This window comes from Anopheles marshallii, chromosome 3 (assembly GCF_943734725.1).
Source record: "Anopheles marshallii chromosome 3, idAnoMarsDA_429_01, whole genome shotgun sequence".
NCBI classification, from domain to species: Eukaryota; Metazoa; Arthropoda; class Insecta; order Diptera; family Culicidae; genus Anopheles; species Anopheles marshallii.
This window is the reverse complement of record NC_071327.1, coordinates 71,378,833-71,396,836: the sequence shown is the minus strand read 5'-3', so window position 1 is coordinate 71,396,836 and position 18,004 is coordinate 71,378,833. Positions and strand designations below refer to the sequence as shown.

The following is an 18,004-nucleotide window of genomic DNA, read 5'->3' as shown; positions in this document are numbered from 1 at the left end:
AATATATTGGAATATCTTGGCAAGGAACTTCACACCTGCTTTTGAACTCAACTCGATCTTTAGGTCGATCAAGAGCCAAGGGTACGACCTATTTACAATGCATACCGCCAGCTTACAACCATATCCCTACGCTAATGACTTGCCATCGAAGGACCACTCGAGAGCGTCTGCTACTACCCCGGCCAGGCCCGTGATATTGCTCCCAGGCACAGGTGACAATTGGGATTAAAACAAATCCAGCCCCTTTTAAGACGCACAAATGGGCTACCTTCAGCTGTAGACTGACAAACGATTAGCAGCCACCATTAGGTGTGATCGTTCTCGCAGTGCCGTTGCGATCTGTTGCGATCGAAGCCCGTGCCAGCGAAATCGCTCGGCACACAGTGGTGGACAACCACGTGACCCACCGAAGCGAAGGTGTAATTGTTTTATTGCACCGGTACTTGAGATTTTTGCGCCCCCAGGGCCTGTACCACTTGGCATGGTGATCGAAAATATCGGTACCTCGTTTGCCTCCGGTGGGTACCGTTCTAGTCGTCCGGGGTACAAACGCTGATGAATTGAATCCTTGCTGGGGAAAACCCCATTCAGCGTAAATGGAGGCTGGGATTTCCAGCAGAAGGACCATCAATGTAGTAAATGGACGGCATTGTTGTGCGACTCCTCCCAGACTCTGCTATTGTGTGGTGGTGAGAAACTTTCGACGTGTCAGGGTAAATCTGGCAACAGGTTTACTTGGATGTTTTATACGACAGGGGTAGTAATTTTCCCCCCAGGTGGTTATTGCAATGTCCACACAGCGTTAGGGATAAGGGTAACACAAAGGATGGAAATGATTTTGCGGGAAAGAACGGACACGGACAAGTGTTTATAAAAGTAGATTTAATTGTCTTATAAAAACATGATCTCAGGACACGAATTCTGGAGAGAGTTTCCATGTGAATTGCTTGTAAAGAGAGATTTTCATAAGATAACAACGTACAAATTCAGTTTTATTAATCAACATTAAGTCATGTTGGTTTTATTTTTAAGGACATTTTTTTTTTAAGTGAGAAAGTGAAAGCTAAAATCCTTTTACGACACTAACAAGGAAAATCAGTACTCCATTTCTAGAGGTTAATATATAAAATCAGGAAAATAAAACGTTGTTTTCAACATTTGTGTTAAAGATTTTTAAGAAAACATTACGGAAAGGAAAGAGAAATGTGATCCTTATTCGAAGTTGCAAAGAAATTCTTCATTTTCCAAAAGCCAGACAATGGAATGGCACGCCCTCTTTCTACCCCAATCACACGCAGCGTGCGAAAATGGGACCGAAAACCGACCTTCCTTCTCGCACGCACCGAAAACTCGTTTCCACCCTGCGATGGTATGTGTGGCAGCATAAAAGCATACAGGCATGTTTACGCACAAACATCGCAAGGGTAACGAGCGCAGCCAGAACTCGTTCGGAGTTTATTTTCCGAGCGAACGTTCAACCGTGCGGGTGTGTTGCTCTTGGTGTCTTTAACTTGTTATGAGCAAAACCACACACAAAAGAAACAAACAAACAGACCATCATTTTTAACGATTACTTTGCGAGAACTTGTTCAATGTTGCAAGTGTGCGAAGGAACACCGATGAAGTGAGAGATTTGTGAGTGATCGTGAACAGATTTAGCAACGGCAAGTGTTTGTGCAGTGCGTCCGCTGTACGGTGTGTAGGCAGTGTAAGAATTGAACCCAAAATCGATGAGTGCATCAGTTGCATCGGTGCACTGAGAAGACTTACGAGTGAGGCACGGCCGGCGAGTGCAAAAGTCGCTCCTGGAAATTAAAAACAAAACAAAAAGAAAAACCGTTGTGCCTGTGCGAAGTATTACAAGTGTTACGGGTGCGTGTTCCGTACCGCAAGCTGTGTGCAACGTGTATAGTGTGTCAAGTGTTCCCCCCCTGCTGCTGCTGCACCAATCGCACAAAATGACCGCCGATCTAATGGATTTACGGATGCACCATCACCTAGCGCTCCAGACGGAGTTCTACCGGATGCAGATGCAGCGTTTGCCCGGTAAGCTTTCCACGATACCGCGGCGAATTGATACATCGCCGGGTTGGGTTGATTGACATTCGCGGGAATTCTCGAGGTGCTGCTAACCCGGAGGGTGTACAGAACATGAGAATCCAACCAAAGGTTGCTACGAAACAAAACGAATCACAACCGCACTGGTAGCTTATAGTTCCTTTCTTAAGCTATCAATCAATCGGACGCTTAGGAAGTACCTTTTTTGTTCCTTCCATACATAATGTGTGGAAACCATAGAACTGTTGGGAGGAATGCATAAAATTCCACCACATAGAACATGCGTACATATATTTTAAAGTAGCCTCAACTCGCTCCTTCTCTCTCTCCTACCATTGCCATTTACCGACGGCGTTTGATCGATAATGGTGAGCGATTCGATTTTCAAACTCCCAAAACTCCACAATTCGTCATGCAAAGGCCGGTGTTGAGTTAATGCACTCGCAACAATCAGCCGCGTGTAAACACCAATTAGCGATGATTTGCGATTGTGTATTTATGTTTCAATTATGTTATCACCGGTTGTGTACGAACCTGTAACGCCCAAAGCTTCCCAAATTTAAATTCGCTTTCATTTCTGAGCTTTTGCTTCTGCATACGAACGCCTACTGAGACAGAGAGAGAGAGAGCGAGATGGTTTGGGAGTTAATCAACACATGTGATGTTTGGTTTGCTTCCCGGTAGCGTTGCTGCAGCCGTGGAGGAATGCCTAACAAGCGTACCGAATCGGGAAAATAATGACGTAAATATCGTAATCATTAGCACCCAGCAGCCGCGCAGCAATAGCAGCGGCCGTCTCGGTTCGCTCAGGCGTTAATCGTCTTCGGGAGTCATATTCTTCAGGCTGTTTTTTTGTTGCCTCCCGCCAACCCTTAGATTTCCCTCTTGTTGTTGCTTTAGCGATCGAAAAAAAAAAAAAAAAAAAAAACCGACTGTAAAATGAGTCAGCATGCAACCGCGTACCCGAACCGCGCACTAATTGTCCGTCCGTTTCTTCTCGATGCAGATCCATATCCGGCGATGCTACCGGTACCGCCGCCCCGTCCACTGATGATACCGCCGCGCTACAACACCCTGCCGGATGTGGACATCAAGCTGCAGAACCGCGATCTCTGGAGCCAGTTCCACAAGATCGGCACCGAGATGATCATCACCAAGAGTGGCCGGTAAGTGTCCGGGCGGGAACAGTTTGTAACAGGGGGTTTTGGGCTCCGGACTCCGGATTCGGACGGCAGTACGGTGGCGCCAAATTTTACAACCCAGTGCTATCCCCGGGGGTTTGGTAACGACGGCGCAAGACCTTGACCCTACCGATTGCCGAGACATGGACGGGACGCTACAAAGTTTTCCTTCCTTTTCGGCATCCAGTGCTCGGGGAAGAACCCACTTCACCGTTTTGTGCACTTGGCATTGTAGAAGGAGACGAAGTGTAAAAACAAAACGGAAAAAATACAACACTTCGTTTCAAGCTGTCACTTCCTTTCGGTGCAATCTGGACCGAAACGCTTTCCCTTCTCACCTCACCAACGCCAGGCGCGAAGGTGGAAAACAAAAAACGCAGACCTGTTCCGAACCCCTGAACCGACTTCACGGGATATTACAGAGACAATAATCATAATTCTTGCCTCCCTTTGGCCTTCTCAGCATTCTCGAGAATGCATCACGGGGTGTGAAGCGAATGTCCGGAGAAAAGTCGATCCCCGTTCGCGCTCTGCCACCCCCTCGCCCCGTACGCTTGTTAGCTTCACACGTTTTTGGCCGTTTGATTTTTAATGTGTTTTATTGGTGCGCTTCTTTTTGTTTTAGCACGCTCATAAAAACTCAACACACACAGAGAGAGAGAGGGACCTTCCATGCTTCCTTGGAGGATGGGTATTTTTTTTATTCTCTCGTTCGCCTAAGATCATGTTGATGTTGTTTGACGTGCGGCGTTCGTTACTTTGGACGAGCTGTCTGGAACGGTGCCGCCAACACCAAGACGTGTTGGTTGCGTGTTGCGGGTTCTTTTGCCTCTTTCTTTAGCTGTAGTCCCTATTGCAGCGTGTTCTCTTTCCTTGAGACGGCTGGGAAATGCAGTGTCTGGCCTGGAATTACTCTAGTCTAAGGACCAAAACATCGCACCAAATCCGTGCAATTCGAGCAAAGATCGATCTGCAGCTTGTTTGCCTTTCCTGGCGCCAGCTTGTGTTTGTTTGGTAGGCTTGCGGAGATACCTTTGGGAGTTGTTTGGGGTTTTGTTTGCATTTTTAGTTCACTCTTTTTGCAGGGTTTTGGCGAACATATTCAACCGTGAACCGCAGGGCGATGCTAGCGTAATTTGGATCGTCTTGCTTAGGTGAGGTGATGGAGTGATAGAGTGATAGAAGATCACACATTTCACTACTCGCTGCTAGTTGTCACATTCATTATATCAGTTAAAACATTCGCTAGCAAAAGGTTTCCTTCATTGCGAGTCCTGCAACAGAAGAAACCGTGAAGAACAAAAGCTTGTTTGGGTCGCATCCATTCACGAGCTTCGAGAGCACTCGTAAAGACGCTCTATTAGGACAAACGGGGTGGCTTTTGGTCGGTACCGCCATGTCATGTCGCGTTCATGTTCCCGATCCCTCCTCCTCGCCTGCACCTTCGTTGCCGCTTCACCGCTCCACTGTCCAGCGACATTCGGAACGAAGTGTTTATTGTCAGATGTCCCAGCACGGGGTCCCTTCCCGGGGTCCCGGTGCGGTTGTAGCCGGGTCTTGGTCTCCGCACCATGGCGCCTCAACTGCGTGGTGCGCGAACCGAACGCAAAACAAGGGGTTTGGGTTTCGATTATTATCCGTTTCACACGATCACCGTACGGATGAGGTTCCGCGAGAAGCTCGTCGTCGGTTGTGCTTTTTAAACTGATGCGCTGATCCGAATCCGGAGCAAGTTGATTTATATTCGATTTGGATGGATCGACAGCGGTCGTCTGCTGGGGTAGCCAGTTCCATGCCGGGACCGTCCACAAATGTACAGACAACCACCGCTGGGTCTGGTCGAATGTCGATCAAAGGAAAGAAGAAAAAAAAGAAGTGAAGGAAATCGAATCAAAACGAATATAGTTAAAATTTGTTTTTACGATCACTCACAAATCATAAAAGCTCGTAAAAGAGCGTCGCCAAGCGTTTTCGTTTCGGAACCTGATGATAGCGGTGATTGAAGCCGTTTTGTTGGGTTTGCGGGGAGTGGAATAGGAGGGGGAGAGGGATGGGGGAATTGTAGAAGACCTTCTTCCGCCCGTTCTTGGGGGCCGGTTGGCCAATAAAATTTAATTAAGCAAAACACACTCCCGGGGCCGGGACCCCGCCGGAATATGATTGGGGCACGTTCGTTTCCTTTGGTCCGTTGTTTTTTTTTTTCTCTTTCGAAGCCGCGTTATTTTGTTGTAACGATTGAGCTAAATTGGTTATTCGGGTGGTCGTAAAAAAAATGCGTCGATCGAGCCCGATCGAACGCTTTGGTTGCGTTTGATTGTGAATTACCCCGGCCGAGACTAGCCGAATGAAACAGACATCAAAAGCGACAAATCCTTCCGCGCGGTGCGCATCGCGATAGCGAAAGTTAACCGGTTCTAATCCTCAAACGATTTCTCGCTCTTCTTCTTTCACAGACGTATGTTTCCGTCGATGCGACTGTCCGTGAACGGGCTGGAAGCGGAAGAGAACTACTTCATCCTGCTGGAGATGGTCCCGATCAGTGACTGCCGGTTCAAGTTCAGCGGCTCCCAGTGGGTACCGGCGGGTGGTGCCGAACCCCAGAGCCCCCAGCGCATCTATTTCCATCCCGATGGGCCAGCCCTCGGTTCCCACTGGACCTCGCAGCCGATCGTCTTCAACAAGGTGAAGCTCACCAACAACACCCTGGACAGCAATGGACATGTAAGTAGTCGTGTTTGTTGGAAGTTATTTGGCGCTCAACCATCCTCCCGCGCAAGATGTCAATGACTGATGGTCAACCTGCTGTTCGTTCTTGCCTTCCACAGATCGTTCTGACCAGTATGCACAAATATCAACCTCGTATTCACGTCATCAAAGCCTCAGATGCTACCCAAATTCCGTGGGCTCCACAACAAGCTTTCACTTTCCCCGAGACGGAATTCGTCGCTGTAACTGCTTATCAGGTTAGTACTCTTTAATTTCACTCTTTCAGAAAAGCTTCAAACGAAGACCTCAGCTACGTCTTCACAGTGTGACGTTTTTTTTTTTGTAGCTAACCCAATATAAAATGCCTTTCTTCCTGTTCTTCTCTTCCGATAATCCTCCAGAATGATCGCATCACGAAACTGAAGATCGACAACAATCCATTCGCGAAAGCTTTCCGGGAGACGGGTCAGTCCCGTTGCAAGCGCAAGGCAGGGCTGCTGATGTCGCCAGACTCCGGACTTGGCAATCGCAGCTCGGAAGAGGACGATGAGTCTGATGGGCAGGAAATGGGCCCGGAAGCGAAGCGTCCTCGCACGTCCAGCCTTGCCGGTTCCTTGTCCTCCTTGGACGACAGTGAACTCTCCGTCAGTGATGGTTCGTCCAGCGGCACGAGCTCTCCGGTGGTGGTGGATGATTTCGGATCTCCGGTTCGTCCTTCACCCGCGTCGATGGCTGCGAGCGCATTCTACCAGAACCATCACCCGGGCATGGCTGTGCACGCGGGACTGCTGGCCGCGCACCATCCGCACCATCTCCCGCATGCCCACCCGATGCTGCAGCAACCCGGCGCAGGTTCGTGGATGGATCTGATGTTTCCTTCGTTCGCCCGATCACAGACAGCCGGATCACCCGGCCTCGAACCAAGTGCCCTCGTCCAGGCGGCTCACCAGCTGCAGCAGTTTGCGCGCCGTGAGTTCCTTCCAATTCCCGTACCATCAGCGCGCACCGCCTTCAACAGCAGCGAGGAGGAAAGCCCAAGCCGAAAGCAGCAGCTTCCACAGCATCAGTTGCCCTTCAGCATCTCCGCCATTCTTGGGCACGATCGGTAGACGCATCGTGGGTGTGAATTGTTTGCCCAAACAGAGTCACCGAGTGGCGAGAGCAAGAGCAATGGCTGTAATCGACGGGATGATCCAGAGACCCTGCGGACCCGGGAAGACAAACATCTCCATCTTCACCTCCGTGGCGTGGCGTGTGTTTGTACTAAGTGACTGTGCAAACGATGCGTGTACGCGTGATTGTTGGGACTGTTTTTACGCGGGGCTCACCGATCACCGAGCACAGTGGTGGAGGCACAGAGCGAACCATTGTTTGATATGCTCGCCCGAGCTGGCAGAGGGTTTACTTACCGGGGTGTGATGCTGGCAGTGCCGGCAGTCCGAACATTTGTTGGAAGGTGTAGAAGCAGAACGAAGCAGAAACGGGCTCGGATGTCGGGCGCGAAACAGGAAAAAAAAGGTGGAAAGTTAACGCGTGTGCAATTGGTTAGAACGAACAGGCGCTGGTGGAATGTGGCCAACAAATGGCTGCCGGTGTATGATGATGTTTGGGTTGCTGCTGCTTCCCCTGGTCCCCTGTTCGTTCTACGTTACATTATACGATCGATCCAAATTTCTTCTCCTATCTCAACGAATATCAACAGCCTAGGTATAGTGTGAGACTGTTAATTATTTTTAAGGCCAACCATCCTCAAACCTCTCAGGGAACTCTCCGTTTGCAATGCGTCACTGCGTTCGGTGGAGTTAGATTTCATCTTACGGTACGCATCCTGGCCAAAAGGTACTATACGTCTGCTTTAGGTTTTGTTAGAAAGCGCGTGCTTTATAGTTGGTTCTAGTGTTTTATCATGTTAGGCTAGCGAGATAGAATAATTTATTCATGCGCTCTAGAGTTGTGTAGGTTTTAGCGGATTCGAACCAATGTGCGTACTGTGTCACGCCATTTTATTTTGTTTTGTTTGTGTGCTTAGGAAAGCTTAGAGAAATCCAGTAAAGCTATTAATTTAAGTGTCCATCTCATTAGAAGCTAAGCGAGAAAACCCCGAAAGAGTGTAGAAAAGCGTAATAAATATAACTTAAAAATTAATGGAACATGTGTGCTTTTTTTCCACTTCTATTAACAACAACTGTCAGAAAAATTTAATATTTTGTATGAGCTCAATAGCACTGCAAGATGATATCACAAAAGATCGCATATTGCAGCCAAATAAACTCCCCAAAACAAGTTCACTTCTGAATAGTAACGTAACGTAACGCATCGTTACATGTGTGGCGGCAATTCGTTTAACGCAACGCTACGTTGTTGATGATCTTAAGAAAACAACACCACAACAAACAACCTCCACGAATGCAACAGAATCGTCAGATGTAAAGCGTGTATTGTTGGTGGTCCTCCACGTGCCGAAACGCACCGAACACTCATCACGCAGAGTGTTTCCTTTGCCCCGTGTTCGAGCGTGTCTCCCCTGTTGTCTTTGACTGTGCTGAGGTTCGTTGCTTAAGATGGCGCACAGCTTCGCATTGCGTTTGGACGAGTTCACGTGGAGACAAAACCACACGCAACCTCGAGTGGTGCGCTCGGCCTTCCCCACAGTGTACTCGAGACGTGAAGCGTTCAACTTCAAGTGACATCTTCCACGAGGGATGATCCCCCCGCCCCTTCCCGGGTTAACAACGTGGTGGTCTTGGGTCGAAATTCGGTAGCCAACTGAGGGCGAAAACTACCTCTGGCCCAGTGGCAAACGATTGAGAACACTTACCAAAAAACTCCACCGCAGTTACTCGACCGAAACGAGAGCGTCAAGCGAACCGCCAATGGGGGTGTTGTAGGGAGGGGGGGGGGGGGGAATCATTTGATAGTTCCCCACGCGTGTCCCTGTGTAAGCTTTGGAATTGTTTAGATTTGTTTAGACAATGCGGTAAACCGCTGGCGCTAAGGGCGGAACGTGGTTAGTTGCGGGTGTGTAGACACGCGTACAGCCACGGGGAAGGGGGTTCGTGTGGATGGACGAAGCGAGATACACGTGGCAGCAACAATTTGTTGTGGTTAGGATTAGTAAGTTAGGACTCAGATTCCAGAGACCCCCGAGTGACTTCCCCTGCGCTAGTCTCTTTTGTCCGCTCTTTGTCTAGTCTCGTACAAGCATTCGACCAGTACTCAACACGTGTGTTGATGTTGTTGGAAGAAGAACATAAGCATGATGCATAACAAAATCCTACCTATAAAATAATTCAACATGTGTTTGCTGGACATGCTATATTTTCCGGCACCGAGCGATTAGCTGGGTGATATATGCCCAGTTTTATCAACTGTAAACACCATGACAAATGTTTGCCGAACGCTTTTTGGCATTCCAGTTACTGTCTACCGTGACAGAAAAAGAGCTCTCTGCGTGTCAGATGTGCTATCAGACTGTGTCGTGTTTGTATTTGTGTTGGGATAGCGTCGATCGCTGGATCTTTCGATAAGTCCTGACCGAGTGCCCGACTTAAAGCCTTAACACCACTGGCTACTGTGCACCCGCTGGGCCAATGTTGTCACTTTCTATGCGTGTCTCGAAAACTAGGGTAAATATTTAACCGTAAACGTGCTATAATTTCTAGCCTGTTGCATCCCGCTGCACACACTGTTTGCACTGCGATAGGCGCATCTGCGCTGCAGGATGCATTCCGTTAGCGATTGCTCTCGAACACAACGTGCGAAAAGTGATCGTAAACGGTAGCACACAGGATAATAAGTTTGTGAGCATATCGGTTATAGCTGGTAGTTTATCTGCAGCTCGGTCTTATCGCTGCGATATCGGATATTTGACGAGTTAAAGAGTTCCCGAAAAAAAAAGCAAACGGTGGCAACGTTTGCCATGCGATAGCGTTGTGGTTTCGTGACTTTGAAATGTGATGAGCTTGTTTTGTGTTGCAACATTTAAAGAATTATTCTTCTAACGTCTTTGCACATGCTCGGAAAATCATGTTTTGTCTGGCACGTTCTGATCTTCCTGGAACAATTCAATCACCCGTCAGACAAACAATTAACGAACGTATGAACAAATTGGCTAGCATTTTAAAAATACTCCACCCGAAAGTGAAACTGTTGGGTAAAATTTGTTTGCTTGCTGGCAAAGCGCAGAATGTTAAACGCTTTAAAGCAATTGTTTCCCTATCCTTCACTTTCCCACGGCGGAATTTCAGCACCGCGTACTTGTTGACAAGCCACCATCCGGCCCGAATACGGAGAAAAACGTGAAAAATTCAGGCGAGCAGGCGAAATGTTGCCCGCGAACCAAAAAAAAAAAAAACGCACAAACGTATCGAATTAAATTAGCAAATTTTACAAATATTATTCGTCGGGTTTTGGGCAGCGCGTTTTGGCGGTGGCCTACGCACTGGTGGGGTTTTTCCGGTTGATCGTACGGGATCGAGGGGCATCATTTATGCGAACCACGCCCGCCCGTTCGCGTTGGGGAAAAATTTCTCAGGAAATTCGTCTGGGGAATTTGGTGTGTTTCGGCGTATTTTGGTGTGCCGAATCCGAACTGGTTCGCGGAGTAGGGCCGCTTTTTTTTTTGGATTTCGCTTTCGGGTTTTGGGGCTGCCTTCACGTGCTGCCATTTTAAAACCTTTTTAAAGATGCGTATTTTTTTTTTTGGTTTTCGAAACCGCCATCCCATTTCTACGAATTTCGCACCCTTTCGACGGGTATGGCCCCAGTGGGGAGGCGAGTTGCGCACAGTTTCGGTTGATAATGGTGTAGTCTGGACACTTAAAACGCTGGTGTCTCCCCCATGGTGTCTCTTCTGATGATCGACTCTAGTACTCGCTTCCATGTTTTCACCCTTGTTTCACTGCGCAGGAGGGTTAAGTGTTCGTTTTTGCCACTTCCGAACATCGTCCGACAAGGGTCACCTCCCTGCGCGAGCTTCCCATCGCACCATGCGCGTTTCGAGCGCGCTATTAGATAGGGGTTTTGTTTTTCGACGAAATTATGCCGCAGTCAGAAGTGTCCGTCGAACGTCGTAGTTCAACATCCAATCCATCATTAATCAATCTTCAGCATCCAAATCTCAGCAACTACGTTACGCACTCGAACGGCGCTGAAGTGTCCTGCCGCACCGAGCAGTAGTCTCGTGCCCGTTTCTGCTCAGCTCGAGGGAAAAACAAACCCCTCAGCACAAGTGGCCCTTGGTTTTGGGATGTTCCGCAGGAAGGTGGTTCTCCAAAACGAGACCCCCGGACCACTGACATGGATGTGGTAAAACGAAGCGGAACGAATGCCGTCGAACGGATTGGCTTTTCTGTGGTTTGTGCGAGCAGTTCGAGAGTGCAACACGATTGTTCAAATAGGAAAAATAAATTTACCAATCGTACACAGTGTGCGGTGTTTGGGGTTTGAGTTTAGACCTTTGGGTTTTTATTTTGTCTACACTTCTGTACCCTTCCCCCGAGCAGACCGTTCAGGTTCTTGTTGGTAACTTTGTTGACTTTTACAATAACGAAGATGAAGTTTTGGGGTGGCTGAGCAGTGTAAAAGATGGAAGAACGTTGCAGCAGGATAGAATCAGTTTTAGAGCACCTAACATATTCACATCAGGATCTCACATAGGGCATTGCGTTTGTGGTCGCTACTATCCGCGCCCTCAGCACCTCAAACACCCGATGTATCAACTTTCTCAAACAATTCCATTTTTGACACTCACCTTCGATTTCCTTCGGCCAGAAGACTGAGCTTCTTTTTTGTGGTGCGCTTGTTACCGACTGTTTTGAGCGATCGGCTACCAGCTACAACGAATGTTTGACCCCCCTCCCCCCCCCCCCCCCCCCCCCGAATGCAAAGCGAGCGAGGGTTAGGTGTCAAATTTCGTGCTTTTACCTCACTGCTTCGTTTGATTAACAGGATTAATCTCGAGATGGTACCGAGACGAACCTACGCTGGCTACGCGGAATCGTTGTAAAGCCAAGGAAGGTAAGGAAAATGGAGCCGGTTGCAGGTGTACGGCGCGTTAGAGGACGTTCTATGTAGGTGAAACTAATTTCTGAAAAGCCTCACACTCATACCGGGTATGTCAGCCGGAACACTCAGCTTCTAAAACAAATGATCTTTGCTTTCGACACGGTCGATCGGACGCCGGTGAAAAGCAGTGTTTCACACAAATACATTTCTTTTCACCTTTTTGGGAAGGCCAAACACCCGAATCCATTACATTTGTCTCCAATCGTGCGAAAGGTAAACAGTTGTATTTTAGAGCCCAAAACATTAGTGTCTAGGCGTTCGTAACGAAAAGCCAATCTGAGGTCCAAAAAACGGGTCCAAACTGTTGTGTGGTTAATTTTACACCTAATCGTGCGGCTATCGATCTGTGGTTTTGACGTGCACCGTGTCGGTGGTGGAAACGAAAATCGGCATCTTCGGTACTTTTCCAATAATGTTTCGCCTACCGTCTGTCGCTGGTTGTCTTAGGTAAATGCTTAGGTTTTTTGGGGGAAATGAGGTCGCATGATACAATCTTTAAATGCAGCAAAGGACAAGCACCTTCGATCGAGCCCGCTTTGCGTTGGTTGGCTGTCGGATGGGACGTTGTTTAGGCGAAAGAAGAAAAAAAAACCGCACCAAAATGGTGCACGAACGACTCCGGCTCCGGAACATTGTTGCGGTCTACAGCGACGAACGTGGCAGATGTTGGCAGACCACGCACGGCAAATGGCAACAGTTGGAGCCTTAGCAGCACACCCGACACGAAAGGCTACGCACTGTACCGGCGGGATTAAACCAAAAGATAGAATGCCAACCCAAATGCAAGCGTGCGAGAAGGACGGTTGGGATGTTTGTTTTAGAAATTGGTCGATTGGAAGCAAGCCTGCTTGCCTTTTTATTTTTCCTGTGGCTATCTCGCTCACGATTACCCACAGCTTTTGCTGCTTCCGAGTCCTTGTGGGTACGGGATCAAAACTTGTTGCTAGTGTGTTTTTTTTGTTAGCGTTTCTTCAAAGTCTCCGTGTGAATGTTTGCCGATGGGCGCCACCATGGCAGGTGCCTCGTGGATGAAAGAAAAAAAACCAAAGTGTGCATTAAGACCGAACCACTAATGGATGCGATCGTTTCCCGCAAAAGCATCCGATCTCGGCGGTCTAATGATGAGGAGTGAAAATGGCGACTCATTTTCGAGGGGTCTTTTTTTGTGTGTTGCGTTTATTCCTTCACCTTTTGGCTTGAGGTTTCGTTATCGCCGCTATCTCGATCGTTCGATTGTTGGCGTGCGGATGTTTTCTACCGCCACGCTTGGGCAAAGGATTAAGCAAAAGCTCGGCTTAATCCTTTCGGCGCATTCTTCGCCTTCTTCTGATACACTTTCGCGTATCGAAACCTTTGATCGGGTATTGATTCCGGCGCGAGACGGCGTTAATCCTGCGTTCGGTATCTTCAATCATGCTTCAACATAGTTTTTCACTTTGACATGGCTAACAATGGTGATCATCGATGTGTTTGATTTCGTCGATGGTTTTGATAGGATTTGGACATATTTGTTGCAAAGAAGTAATTGAGAAGCCATCAAGTAATGTGCCTACTACAAGCGTTATTTAATGACTCAATTTTGGGTGCAAAAGAGGCACATTTTATTGTTACGATCATTCTTCACCCTTTCTTGTGTAGATCAAGTAACAAACGCCACAACTCGTGAGAGTGAAATAAAACTGGTGAAATTTTAAAATGTACGGACGGTTTACAGGACTTAATTCTCGCAAGTCCACCACCCTTTTCGTAGTTTTTTTTTGCTGCCTGTTGCCGCACATATCCTTCACTCGAGTTCCCGCCTTTTCCCGATCGATCATTCGGAAAACAGTTCAACGTTTCGGTGGCAACCACAAAACCTCGACTCCCCCAGTGCAGTCAGTTCCAGTTTTGGAACAGTGTCTGAAATGTGGTAATAAAATTCCTCGAGTGATTGTAATGAATATTAAATTGCAAACGCGCGCATCCCGATGCCCGGCGAGTGCTGTTTTGGCCCTGTTTGGTCAACACCGGGCCGAATGGTGCTGTTTATGCTCGAAATTTCCTGTTTGTCGTGCAACTTGGGCGCATCGCTGGTGGGTTTTTTGTTGTTGTTGTTGTTGTTGCTTTCGTGCTGCCATATTAGATCACTGTTTTCCACCTGCGAAAATCACCGATCACAGGGTGTCCGGGGACGGGGAGTACGTTCGGTGTTGTCCTAGTTTTTGGGTGGAATGAATGTTTCGATTCGTTAGTTTATTCGATTATGTTGATGACGGGTTGGAAAAAGGGAGATCGCCCCAAAGGGAGCATAAAACCAGAGACAACCGTGTACGATGAAAGGCTCAAACCATTAAAATGTGCCTCCGGAGAATGTTATTTAATATGCACTTAATTAATTTGCTTTTAGCCGGTTTGGAAGTGCGCTGTAAATTTGAAGATCTTTGAGCATGAAACATGGAGTGTTTTGTCGATGCTTGAAATTCTGTTGGCATTAGACGTTGGCAACAAGAATGATTAAATTAAATAAAGTTTTAAGAATTGTGGAAAAAAAACAGATTTGATTAACTGCGCTGGTACTCACGTAGGTTAGTGTGAGAAATACTCTGAAGATACCTGTTCGAATACCGGCGAATTAATGCGTTGCGCTGTGTACACACCGTACAAGCGAACCTGTTACGAATTAATCAATTACACCGCGATCGATCGAGTACGTTCCGGCGAAACCAAAGTCCCAGGAGGCCCACACTGGACGCAAACGATGAAGCAGGCACCGCTCAACGGCTCTGCGATCACTCAGGCTCCGCAGGAAACGGCATGCTTTTTCAACGCACGCTTCGCATGCAACGGCAATTGCAGTGAAAGCCCTCGGGAACGGACACGGTTCGCGAGGTGGCAATACTTTTAGCTGGGAAAATTTACACGAAAGGAAAGTCGTGATTAAATTAAACTAAACGAACCAGCAAAAGATGACCAAGAAAAGCAGCAAGCTTTGTGGTTGATTTGTTCGCGCTACCCAAGCGTCCCTGGAGGGAACGCGCTCGCCATTCGCGGTAGACGGTTGTGAAGACGGGCGGCTCAATAAACCCATTTTACACACCTTCCGATACGACCGTTGCGTCTCGGGTACTTCAAGTGCTCTTTTGTGGTTCCGATAGTAAAAGTCTAAGTACCGAAGCGTAAACAAATCCTTCCTCCTTCACGAAGTTCCATTACAGTTTTGCCCGAAAAGTCTCATTGTGCTGCCGTGAGATTCTGGAGCACCTTCTGGCTATTGCAATGCGAGGGAGGTATCGGCTTGCCGGAATACAAGACCCTAACCCATCGATCAGGGGTTTCATCGGCCAAAAACCCCTGTCTCGTCCTGCGTCCTTTTTCGGCGCATTTCGGTTTGCGGCATAGAATCCGGTAGATAATCGTCTTAAATAATTTCATTAACATTTGCCCCGTTGGTCGTTTGGGTCCATTGTGACCAATGTCCGGGAGGATCTCCTGATGTCGCTGGCGGCAAACGAACACTAATAAGCGATGGCGGCAGACGTATTATGCTAATTATTATATTGCACCCCTTCGTCCGTCTGCAGTGCGAGTGCAGGGGATGGTCCTTCATCCCTTGGGACGAAACGGTACCGCTTATCGTCCCGTTGTCAGGACAAGGTTAAACAAACTTGAACCTGCGGATCATTTCGAGCTCGAAAGATATGAATTTGTTGTTTACCCAGTCGATCGTCTTAAGACGCCAGAGCAGCGATACAAACGCATTTGTCCAAACCATTTTTGGACAGGAAAAATCAATGTCGTGTGTCACGAAGGAAATTTATTACACTGCTGCATGCAAGAACGGGGTGCGTGATAATCGCGACATAGGGTGTAAGAATTCAACGAGATTTGATGGATGATTTATGGTTGGTTTGGTTGGAAATTGCTTTGAGAATTAAAATCAATGTCGTTAGCTACATAATTTGCTGGTAATAAACGTGTTTGAAGAAGGGGGTAAGATTTTCCAAAACAAATTGGTTATTCGCGAAGCTTCATTAGGCTCTAGGTATTCGACGAAATAAAGAGATGAATTATGTGAGTTGGCTCGTTTGCCGAGCCGAGTGCTACACAGGGTTTCCAAATTAAAGTTGGAGTTGGAGTAAAGAATTGGAATGTTTTCAAGGTGCTCGAGAATTTGTCAATATCTGGACTTCTTCTCAATTACTGAACACTTGTTGCTTTATTGAGAGGTGTGCTGAGGTGAATAGAGAAAACTTTGAGCAAATTTTTTTTTTAGAATGTGGGATGTATACCAAAATCTGCTTGAAACTCCATATCCAGTCAGTAAGCTTGAATAGTTAAATGACAGAATTCAGAAATGGCTGCAATATTACTACTTCAACTCGAAAACCCTGTATTGTACGAAGAATCGAAGATTTCGAAGGATACTGGAGTACAAAATAGAGTTAGAGCCATTTCTGTACTCTTTTTCAGTTGAATTAAACTATGTAGAGGTAGATGTGAAATCTTTCCACATTTCCCGGTCTTTTTAAATAAGATTTTTACTTCCCCAACCACCTGACAGACATTACAACATAAAATTTATTTACAACAAAATACCGAATAGGAGCAGAAGTCCTCATTAAACTCTACCTAACCCTGTTCAAATAGAATATAATTCAGCATTCGTTCCCAGTCTGCCTCTTGAACTCGAAAACCCTTTAATTGACATGTCATCAGAACAATAAAATCATAACTTCGCCGTTGTGCACAAAACACAAAGCAAACAAACCACTTAAAAACAAGAGTACAAAGCGAAAGGTTTCGACGCAACATATACAAGAAAGATGTGCCATAAATAAATGTTTTCCATAAAAATGAACCTGACTCTACACAATCGATAGAATATACGGCTGTATAATTTATTCGTCCCAACCATTTTTTAATTGATTATGATGTAGCTCAGTGATGATCATCGGTGGGAAGAGGATAAGCAAAAAAAAAAAAACAAATGAAAAGAAACATGTCTTTCACTGCACAATGGTCCACACTCGGCTAAATGCTTAATGTGCACCGTGACACCTGCGTGTCGGTGTAACGGACGACGATTCCGTCGATGATGAAGATGATTACTCGATAATGTTCCAAAGGGGGTTGGGTTGAGCGGGGGTTGGCTGAGTGTTAAAATTTTAGCACACAATAAAACAACTTCCCTGGTCCGGTCCAGCCTGGTTTGGCGCGATCAAACTCGCCGGGTCCCGTGCTTGAGCAGATGATCACCGGGCTGGGGCATGATCGTTGGCCGAACGTCATAATCATTTCTTCACTGCAATCACACCCGATGGAAGCGTTTGGAGAAGTGATTAAGGACGCACCGGTGACTGGGCCTCGGGTGGAACCGAAGTTCGCAAAGCAAGGCAAAAACCCATTTCAAATGTTTCGTGTTCAATCGAAAACGTGGAGACGTGAAACGAGTGGGTGGGTGAGTGGATCGTAAAATAAATTATTTCACTGTTTAAGATGAGCTGGCGACTACACACTGACACTTTGCTGACAAGCAGTTGTTTAAGCGTTTTAATTCCAAATGTCCATAGCAGGTTGAAGAAGAGCAGTTGTTGCACATCGTGAAATGAAGTTTTTTTTTGTTCGCCTAATACAACACACTATAATTGTTTCACCCTGATCGATCGGTTGGAATTTGCTAATTAACTGCCGACCAGCCGGTTGATACCTGTAACTGGACCTCCCAGCATGGCACTGTTTGCGAATTCCCTCCACTGCAGCGAGGTTTTACCCTTCCATTTTCGACATAGACATTCGACAAGTTGCGTTCACGAACTTGGGGCTTAGTCACGCTAGCCGCGAAATGCGAAATGTAATTATCATTTACGATCGAGCTGGGACTCCATTTACGATCGTCTAAACCCGAACCGCTTCGGTACGGTCGGCCAACACCGCTAATATGGTCGATGATTGATTTTATGGTCGACGGATAATTTACAATTCATTTAGTGTGGTTTCCGTTTGCGGATCGGCCG

General features: G+C 47.1%; 1 protein-coding gene across 1 annotated transcript; it reads left to right on the top strand.

The window, feature by feature from the left end:
- Nucleotides 1–1,958: 1,958 nt before the first annotated feature.
- LOC128716075 (T-box-containing protein TBX6L-like) lies at nt 1,959–7,054 on the top strand. Its single transcript, XM_053810996.1, has 5 exons — nt 1,959–2,046; nt 3,065–3,224; nt 5,693–5,960; nt 6,065–6,202; nt 6,347–7,054. The coding sequence occupies exons 1-5, from the start codon at nt 1,959–1,961 to the stop codon at nt 7,052–7,054; spliced, it is 1,362 nt and encodes a 453-aa protein (XP_053666971.1).
- Nucleotides 7,055–18,004: the final 10,950 nt, after the last annotated feature.